This window comes from Callorhinus ursinus, unplaced genomic scaffold (genome assembly GCF_003265705.2).
Source record: "Callorhinus ursinus isolate GAN/ISIS: 27379988/994484 unplaced genomic scaffold, GSC_fseal_2.0 scaffold34, whole genome shotgun sequence".
In the NCBI taxonomy this organism is placed as follows: Eukaryota; Metazoa; Chordata; class Mammalia; order Carnivora; family Otariidae; genus Callorhinus; species Callorhinus ursinus.
Window position 1 is genome coordinate 16,469,975 of NW_027397096.1, and position 10,539 is coordinate 16,480,513.

At 41.6% G+C, this 10,539-nt stretch overlaps 1 protein-coding gene across 1 annotated transcript; it reads left to right on the plus strand.

Annotated features, from left to right (window-relative positions):
• Positions 1–541: 541 nt before the first annotated feature.
• Positions 542–6,009, plus strand: TMEM100 (transmembrane protein 100). Its single transcript, XM_025851419.2, has 3 exons — positions 542–745; positions 3,505–3,648; positions 5,070–6,009. The coding sequence occupies exon 3, from the start codon at positions 5,136–5,138 to the stop codon at positions 5,538–5,540; it is 405 nt and encodes a 134-aa protein (XP_025707204.1). The 5' UTR covers positions 542–745; positions 3,505–3,648; positions 5,070–5,135; the 3' UTR covers positions 5,541–6,009.
• The last annotated feature ends 4,530 nt before the right edge of the window (positions 6,010–10,539 follow it).

Consider the following 10,539-nt stretch of genomic DNA (forward strand, 5'->3'; position numbering starts at 1 on the left):
TGTTTATGATGCCTTTGGTGGGAATGTTACATGTTGCAGGGTGGTTTCAATTTCCCAGCACCAGACTGATGTTGAAGCCTGGAAATGAGGTGCTGATTAGGAGTTCAGTTCCTCAGAGATGTGATTTTCCAGTAAACCATCACTTCCATGGTGCCTTGCCATCCTCTGATGAAGAGCGCAGATAAGACCACTACTGACTGGGGCTCTAGGGAAAGGGTCCACACAAGAAACTACATGCCATTTTCACCACGAATCCTCCTCTTCAATTACTCCTCTTCTTACATGCATATTAGGATGCAAGAGATTAGTTTACACCCCACTCCTCATGCCCACATACCTCCTGAACCCCACACCTGCCTGGAAGTATAGAACGAAGATGACAAATTCTTTTCTGCAGGTTCCAAGTAGGACAGAGGAGTATCAGGATGGGGGCTTTGGGTAGGGAACATCTTGAAAATGAAAGCCTGAATGAGGCTATAAAGAGAGTAAAACAAAGCAGGACATTCTTTTCAAACTTGGTTCCCTTTTTAAAAATATGGATGACATTCTCATAGAGGGAAACCGAACAAAATGCAGCGGCACTTAAAGGATTTCCTCTCTCCAAGTTTTCTCCGGTCCCTTAATTGTGTTTAAGCCTTGTTGAGTACTTTGTTTACAGTCCCTAGTGTGGTGATTTGCATCCCCCTCTCTGGGTTGCTGTTGGCTGAGGCAGGCAGCTGTCTCAGTCGGATTCTGGCTGGGAAAGGTAAGAATCTTTGCCTTGCTTTTTGAAAGATCTGGGAGAAAAATGTTGAATGCCTACCGAGGTGTAGTAGGGGCTGGTGGGAGGCATTGACTTAATTCATGCACTGGAAGCTTTCTGAAAATTCCCCAAACTTAAAAGAGTCTCCTGGAGCCGTGTGTTTTAAAAAGAACCCGAAAGATTTCTTCTCCCTTCTGAAAGGCTTTTAGAAAGAAGACTGGTTGCATTGTGAATAAGATTCTGCATTTGGGGGCAGGTGTCCCTTAAGGAATTCCCAAGGGGGTTTAGTATCTTATAGGCACAGAGTGGAAGCAGGTAAAAATATTCAAAGACATCAGCACTGATCACTAGGAATTCTCCCTGAATTTCAACTCGAAGGGATAAAAGTCAGTTGAAACTGCGTGTGTCCGTGAGTGTAATGATTGGTGCCTATTCTTCGTATACAACTTCTGTTTTATCCCAAAGCTTTCTTCATCTTTGTATTTATCCATACAAATCATTGGTTGTCTACTTAGAGTCTGGAGATGTGCATCTGTGTATCTAGGCATATGCACACTCTCTGTGAAGAATTAGGGTGAATGAGATGCTTGGAGCCTGGAAAGGCTGAAGAATGCTTTGGTGTTACAAGTAATGACAGACTTGCCCTCGTTCCCAGCACACAGATACACTCACTGTCCCTTATTACAGATTCAGCCAAGGGCTCACTGCGGAAAAACGGTGCCTCTGGTTTCTCTCTGGTGAAAGTTTGATTCATTACCTTTGATTTGGTAATAGGGGACTATGATCTTCAACAGGGTAAGGTGATATTGAGAGCTGCAGTGGGTTTATTGGATTATTTTAGGGGGAAAAGAGACCTATGCTAGGAGATGGAGAGGAACTGTGATCAAAGTCCACACATTGCAGATGGGAGGGATTGATGCTCTTATAAGGAGCGTCCCCAAAGCCTCCAATGTATGTAGCCAGCAGCCTCCATATCACCATCTTCCCAGGGCAATGTTGGCAAGTGCTGAAATGCCCTGGTTCTAAGCATCCTTTATCTTTGACACCAGCATTTCTCCTGGATGATGGCTCTGTCTCTTGTGGCCCCACATTTTAAAAGTACAAGGATGGCAGCTAGGAGGACCTCCAGGTAGTCAGGGTTCTCAGCACGCTGGGCTCCCCTTACGTGGTGAAGTCAGACCTCAAGGACTTTTCAACTTCAGTGTTTTTTTGCGATGAAGTAGCCCTCTCTCTGACTTCCATTCTAGAAAAAAGGACTTCTGTTCCCTCCCCCATTATGACAAAATCATCAAAGTATTTTTACTAGATGCAGGAGGCTATCTTAGAACAGAAGGGAGATGCCTAGGAACATCCAAGCCCTGCACCAATAGTTAAAGCAATCTAACAACCCAAGAGGAAGAAGGGAACAAATCTCTTCCAAGATCTAATTCACATTTGTAGATTCGCCATATTAATTAAAAAGAAGTTATTAAAACTTGTAGAGATTAAAATATAGAGGATGGATAACGTTTAGCTGCAGAAGTACAGGGATGAGCTTTTAATAGTGTGCCAGTATTATCTCATTTTTCTCTCAAAAAGGCAATCTAGGGCTTTAAAATTTCCAATAGCTTATCTGTAAAAAAGTATAAACCTGTAAGGCCACTTGGGGAATGGGCAGATATAAACCTTTAACTTTATTGTTTGAGAGTGTGATGCATCAAGCCATGTCTACTTGAATGTTTAAAATATCTTGCTCCTAAAAGTGAGCCAAGGAGCAGCAGATTGGCATCAGCCAGGAGCTTGTTACAGACCTACTAAATCAGATTCTACATTTAACGAGCTCTCCACATGATTTATGTGCCCCTTAAAGACTGGGGTTCAAACTAAGGGTTTCTTTCTTTCTGTGTGACCTTTGTGAGATTATTTAACCCCTCCAAGCCTCATTTATAAACTATTTATAAACTCATTTGTAAACTAGTGAGAATTAGTGTTAATGCATGGAGACTATATGTGTCACATCCATAGTAGATCCTCTCTGTACATGATAGCGTTGATGGTGATGATAATTTCAGCATTGCCAAAAGTACTTACCTCCTAGCACGAGCAGTAAGTGATCATGTTTAAATCAAGATGATTGGTTTCTCCCTCAACCATAGCGTTTGCATCCCCCACCCTCATTCCTAAGTGAATTAATATCAAACAAGGGAGGTTTTAAGCTTTGCATGGCCCCACACACATATAAATAAAGAATACTGGGGAAGCCTAGGAACGTGGATTTTTGCAGGCTTACAGGCTGAATTCAGCTGCCCCATGACTTCACAGCTGTTCTTGCTGCCCTAAAGAGTCTGTCCCTTCGGCTCTGTCCCCTCAGCTGGGTCTGCAGCGCTGACTCGGGATTTTCTTATGAAAATGCCTGATGGGTGGGAGGAAGATCTGGAGGTTAGCTGGGGAAAAAATGAGTAATGCAAAGCCGTCTACTTAGTAAATGCTGCAAGAGAAATAAAAGTAAAAGCTGGCTCCTGTCTCTGGGGACTCTAGAATGATTCTGACTTATCATGTCACTGAGCAGAGTTGGGGGAAGCCAAAACTCGAAATCTGCTGGCAAGGAAGAGAACGAAGAAAAAAAAAATGACAGGGAGGGGCAATCCGGAGGGGGAGGAAATAAAAAGAGAGAGAGGGAAAGACAAGCGTCATTTAGGAACAGAGGTAGAGCGAAAGAAGGAACTCCAGGATCTGAAACCAACCATACAGCACAGTATTTTTCTACCTTTTCTTTTCCCCAGAGGAGATTCTTGTCCTGTCATTTTATTGACAGACGTGCTATTACAGGCTCTTTTCGCAGAAGTTGACTGAAGAAGCTCAAGCGCTGCTGATTCTTCCCTCCCAAGTCCAGTGGCTCCCCTGGTAATGGATTGCTTTTCTCAGAGGTATGTGTATGTCGTTTGGGGACAGATCTTCATTTGCAAGTTAGCTTATGCCTCAGCTTTGGGGGAAAGACTTTTTTTTGCTTTCCGACATAATCTCAAATATCTTTTTACTGGCCTAGTAATGATACTAGGGTATCATTGGACAGCAGTGATTAATTTTGTTGACTAAAAATTATAGGCAGACAGGCAGTTCTAATATTTAGCTTCATTGCACAGGGAGTGATATGCTGATTTGGGCTTGAATTTGTTTTCAGTGGATGCTTAATACGTTCAAAGTATTAATCTCATTGAAGTAGCCTCAAGAATCTGCCTCTAAATTTCTTCAGTGACTGCAATTGCTCAATTCTTTAGCTGCTCTGTCGCTTCTCAGAGACAAAAGAGAATGACTTAACATGTCTGAACAGCAGACAAGAGCATTCACTGATTTTTCCTAGGCAGCATTTCAACCAGACGCTTTTGACCAAGAGTTTCAGATTTTGTCCTGAAGTGTTCCGGTTCAAAATATCCAGAAAGGTATATCGCAGCAAGGGCATGGGAAAATAAAGAAAGTCTAAAACTTTGCTGAAAATCTAGCATGCTTATTTTTTAATACATGTCATGGTCCGCATAGTGTTGAAATTCCTTGTTGAGTTCTATGGAAAATTTTGAACTGACAGCTCGTTACTCTAAGAGTTAATCTTACTTTAATGTAAGAAAGTACAAAATTATATCCTACAAAACTGAATCCCCCCCCAACTTTTCCTTTTTCAAATAGATTGGAAGGTATTGCCCCATTTCAGATCACAAATCCTAGTCTTATTGCTGCTGAATTTTTGCTGACCTGCAACCCCGCCGTGGTCCCAGGACACATGTTGCACTGTTAAATAGTTACAACAATAAAGACCTGCTGACAGTCATCTGCTATAGGAGAACCTCATTCGCACACTGTCTGCTGGTCTTGACACCGATTTGGTGGGCAGTGAATGAGTGATAGTTTGGAATGCATGTTATGCCTGAAAACATTGGCAGAGTCTAAGTTGCTATGAGTTTTGGAATGAACCGTGTGAAGGATTGTTTATAGTGTATTCTCCCCATGAAGGAGGCTGTCTTTTGGATTAGGAATGAGACTTTTCGGTGCATTTAGAGGAATGAGAAGCAATAGACAGAACGGAAAGCCTTGTAAAACATTTGTAGATCGTCAGGGTATATTAAACACTGTAAAGTGCTTCCTGCTTTTTATATCTTCCCTTTTTTATGGCTATCACTTTATCTTGCTTTTTGCAAAGAGAACGCAAACAATCAGGGGAAAAAATATGAAAGCTGATTTTCACATGCATCTGTGTCTCCTAGAAAAGACCCCAGAGATGTTTCCCCAGCTCTTCACTTCTACTTACAGAGCTCACTCTGATGCATTTACCTGATATGTTCTGTCTCCTCCACAGCTTCCACCCTGGAGAGAACCCCCAGGTCTAGTCTGTGAACCCAGCTAGGAAACATCACTAGTAAAAATGACTGAAGAGCCCATAAAGGAGATCCTGGGAACCCCAACGTCTTCCAAGCCTGTGACAATGGAGAAGAGCCCCAACAGCGAAGTGGTGGTCACCACGGTCCCCTTGGTCAGTGAGATTCAGTTGACGGCTGCTACAGGGGGTGCTGAGCTCTCCTGTTACCGCTGCATCATCCCCTTCGCCGTGGTGGTCCTCATCGCTGGAATAGTGGTCACTGCTGTGGCTTACAGCTTCAATTCCCACGGCTCCATCATCTCCATCTTGGGTCTGGTCCTCCTGTCATCTGGACTTTTTTTGTTAGCTTCCAGTGCCCTGTGCTGGAAGGTGAGGCAGAGGAGCAAGAAAGCCAAGAGACGGGAGAGTCAGACAGCTCTTGTGGCGAATCAGAGAAGCTTGTTTGCTTAGGACTGAATCCCCAATGGGATATGTGGCCTGAAAACTTTCTCTCAATGTGTCATCCAATTCACCCAGAACTAGAGTGGGAGACAATGAACGGTGCAGTGGGAGAGAATGAACGGTGCAGTGGGAGAGAGTGAACGGTGCATTGGGAGAGAATGAATGGTGCATTGCGGCAGACCAGAGGGATGGGGGTGAATTGAGTGTGGGAGGGTAGAGGGGGTTCTGTTTTATGAAGAACCTACTTGTGTCTTCTTTAATGACAAACTTAACTCTAAGGGCTATTTCTGAGACTGAAAAATCAGCTTTTTCTCTATATTAGACATTTGAGGGGTCATGAGAGGTGCACAGCATTAGACAATGTTCAGTTCACCTTGGAAAGTAGCCAAGGAAAAATGAGAAAATAGATAGTTCTGGCACACCAGTGACCTGCCTAAAAAAAAAAAAAAAAAAAGAAAGAAAGAAAGAAAAAGAAAAACCCACACTTTAAAGAAGATGTATCATAAAAATATATTCTGCTAAGGGTCTAAATCACCTCAGACTTTTCATCCTTCTATGAAATTCTGTGATAATTTTTTTAATAAGCTGATTCTCTGGCCTCTATTTTTTTTTTTTTTCTTTCAATAACTCATCACTGGTGGTACTTTTTCTTAAAGAATAAACTAATATTTTTTATGTTTTAACATTGGACAGTTTTAGATGATTTTAATGAGTCAGAAGTTAAAAGGTAAAAGATGTAGCTACTAAATGACATGGGGGGTTAAATTAATATTAAAATAATCCAACCTAGCACTTTTGATGATTTTTATATAAAGTTTAATGTACATTTCATTCAAAATAATAAATACTTATTGCTGCTGAAATTTCTTAAATGCTTGTTGCTGTTGTAGTTATGTTTACTGCAGTTCCAAACTGCCCATCTTCACTTGCCTCGTTGGCAATGTCTCAAATGTATTTCTCTCGAATGGGCATGTTGCTTCTCCCTAACTTGTCTAAAAGATTTTTATTTTTTATTATATCATTCTTTTTTTTAAAGATTTTATTTATTTATGTGACAGAGAGAGACACAGCAAGAGAGGGAGCAGAAGCAGGGGAGTAGGAGAGGGAGAAGCAGGCTCCCTGTGGAGCAGGGAGCCCGATGCGGGGCTCAATCCCAGGACCCTGGGATCATGACCTGAGCCGAAGGCAGACACTTAACGACTGAGCCACCCAGGCGCCCCTTATTATATCATTCTTTCATGACTTGTGAAGAATAATATTATGTTCACTACATTCTAAACAACTTCTATGCCATTAACAATTAGGAAAACAGTGCCTGGAGTCAGGCATTTTATAATGTGTTATTAAATGTGCATTAACTATTCAATCAGTTGTTAAATATTTGCTTCACCTATTTTTGAGCGTCAACTATATGTCAGGCATTGTGTAGATTCTTAGGCTGCTTAACTGAGTTAGTTCTAATACCATGCAAATAAGATCACTGCTTGATTTCTGTGGATATTGAGCTACTCTACACCCAGCTAGGACTCTACCCCAGAACGCTCGTCAGGAATATCCCTAGTTCATGTTGTTTAAACCACATGAAACTAGTATGGGAAGATAGTCAGGCATGAAGCCTTTCTTAAACCTTGGAAATGCGAAGCAAAACAAAACAAACCTCACGTAGCACTTTCAAGAGAGGCATTCTCTCAAGGAATTTAATTAAATATGGCAGGAGCCCTGTGGCACTGACTGTAGCCTGTAGTTTTGTTAAGGGGAGAAGCCTTGATGGCCTCGTTTCTCCTGGCTTTGAAGGTCAGATGGTGCAAGACTGGAGTTGTTCATTATAGTAGAGTACACCACAATTATCTTAAATGCATGCACATCCACACTCCTCGGGCCAAATGCAAGTATGTAGTATCAGGTTGGTTTCAATGGGAGGGAGTCTGTGCTTTGACATGCCTCTTTTCTGCTCAGAATATTCAAAGGCTCCCCATTGCTGATGAAGAAATTTCTCGGGCAAGTGTTCAAGGTTCTCCACTATCCGATCCAAACAGATGTATCCAGCTTTCACTTCACTCCAGCCCAAAAACTCATGAGTTAGCCAGCTCAGACTATTCACCATTCTGAATCAGACTGTGGTTTCCTGCTTCCATGTATGTTCAACTTCTGTTTTCCCTCCTCCATAATGCCATCCCGTCCCTCTCTGTCTCAACGTCTCCAAATCCTGCTTCTCATTAGAGCCCCAGCCTAAATTCAACCCCTTCCTAAAAAGCCTTCCCTTTTATCTCAAAGTAATTACTCCTTTGAGAGTCTTTACTTATTTATTCCTTTTATCTCAAAGTAATTACTCCTTTGAGAGTCTTTACTTATTTATTCTCTGATGGCACCTTTCATTTTCTACCATGTTGGAGGCATAAATGTTTTATCCTCTTCCAAAGCTCCTTAAATGGGATGATGTCTTTTTTTTTTAACTCTTATGTGATGCCAAATACAATATCTTGCACAGAGTAGGTACTCAATAAATGTTTGCTAAATAAACTAAAGAATGAAAAATCAGAAAGCGAGTGGTTTATCTAGAATCACAGTCCATTTATTTTACTCTCTTAAAAGAAAATATTTTAGTTCTCAACTCTCCCCAAATGCATCATCCTACTCTGCTCTGCCTCAACTGTAAGCAACGGGTGTAGGTGAGTATTTATTACCTTCATACTTCTCCAGCCACACCTGCCCTTCAAAATGCTTGATAAGCAAACCCATGAATGATTTCAGGCCACCAGGGGGCCTCCTGCTGCTACCTGAGTCCCAAAGGAAACACTGGAATGACAAATTATAACTGAAATGGAATCATATCTGGACATAGCAATATCTCTCCTAAATGTGAGGAGTTGGAGAAGATTCTCCACTGAGCCCACTACTACTCTCCTCCCTAAGCCACTTCACAAGGCCACATCCTGGTCCCCCTAGTCAGTAGAGGAGCCCTGTCTGGGAGCCTTCAGTCCCATTAAAGGGTTACACACCTCTGCAAAGTTTTAAGGCACAAAGATTGTCCTATGCACTGTGAATTCCAACTCCCATGAGGGTGAATTATGATATCACAATTATTTCATAACATATGTCTTTACTGGGCAAAGTTTATCTTTTCAAATGATTGATAAGCAGATATGGAATGCATACATAAGCATGATGCAGGTATATATGTATTAAAAAGATAACCTGGCCCCATCCTGGAGCATCAGAAACCAGCTGTATCACCCAGCTGGATAACCCTAAACCCCACACATCCTGGGTCACACAAGGACAACTTTTGACCTCATCCTGTGCAGTAGGTCTCTACCTAGGTGAGAATCATAGCCACCCAGGTAAGTCTGTGCTTCCTACCTTGTCTTGGTTAATCTTGGGAATCTCGCCTAGAGAAGATGGTCAAGGTCATATGGATCATGCACGTGGCTGAAGACAGAGCATAAGCCCAGGAGAGCCAGATCACAAATCCTTAAACCTACCTCTTTGCACCATCACCACTCATAAACGGGGGTAGGGGGAGATCTCTTGGTCTCCTGGGAAGTATTTTGGTTTTGAACTTAGAAGATCTGATTATAAATCTCAGTTCTCCTGTTAAGCTAGTCAGATGACCTTGAGTAGTTAAGCCTCATCTTTAAAGTAAGATTAATTTTTAAGAAATGACTTAGATTTTGTAAACTATAAAGTACTACATAATTGCAAAATTGCTATTTATGGTAATATCTAAAGTTAACTTTAGCCTCTTTCTCTATTTATTATCCCAACATGTCGTTAAGCATCAAGCAGCCCCCTGTTTTGGTTAATTGACTTTAATCAGTCACTTTGTTTAACTTTGGCATTATCCATAAAGACTTTCTAGACCCAAAATAATCCGAGGAAAGCTCCTGTTCCAAAGATGAATCATCACTACATTTCCTTAATATTGTTATAATTTTCAGTGCTTTCACATACATTGGAATTACTGTAAAGGTATATGTAATAGGGACATTCAATTAGGTGCCCTCAACATAAAAGAGATTAGGAGAGTGAGAAATCCTTGTTTCTCCCCCTGCACTGCCATTCAAGCCAGTTTTGTCCTAGGCTGCCCCACAGAAAGGAAGACTAAAGGCAGAAATCTAAAGAGAAACAAAAGAAGTACACTCCTAGTGCCCGGCTTTTGAGCTTCCAAGGGCATCCCAGTGATTTAGGGGTTATCTACAGAATTGTCAAGGGTAGTTTGTTTATAGTTGATTTTTACATTACTCCCTGACTTTAATACTTAATCTTGTGTACAACAGTATTCAACTGTGCCTGATGTTACCCAACATTCTCCATCACACTTTGAGGCTGGAAGGGCATGTGTCCACCCAGCTCTTTGCAAACCATGTTCAGAGAGGATAAGTGACTTGTTCAGTCAAGGTCTCACAGCCTTGGACCAAAATGTTGACCAGATGTTGTAGTTATCCCAGATATACACCAAGCCATAACACATACCATTTCTAGAATGTCTCTTTAGGAAAGGAAGGCAATAAAGGTGTTCTGACATGGACTTTTGAAAAATTCTTTTTGAAGTAAAAAGAATATAGAGAAAAGTGTGCAATTCAGTGAATTTCACAAACCTGTAGAGCTAAAACCCAGATGAAGAAACTAAATGCAGCAGCTTCTCCAAGCCCCCCTTAAATCTATTTCCAGTCATTATCTTTCTGGGGGAACACTATTCTCACCTCTAACACATAGAGTCGTTTTGCCCATTTTTTAACTTCATATAAATGGAATCATACAAAGTGTACTCTTTGTGCCTGGCCTCTTGATGTGCCATCACTTCCAAGATTAGGTTATAAAGACACTGAGGCTTTTGCCTTGATGTTTCTCTCTCTCTCCTGCCTTGCTCTGGGAGAAGCCCTCTGCTATGTCATGAGGACATTCAGGAAGCTGTGGAGAGAGAGGCCTGTGTGGTGAGGAATTAAGGTCTCCAGCTAATAGCCAGAGAGGAGCTGAGACATACCAGCAACTACCTCAGTGAACCTAG

Bases quoted from the DNA above. Each gene is read 5' to 3' on its own strand.
- TMEM100 (XM_025851419.2), top strand. From the start codon at position 5,136: ATGACTGAAGAGCCCATAAAGGAGATCCTGGGAACCCCAACGTCTTCC.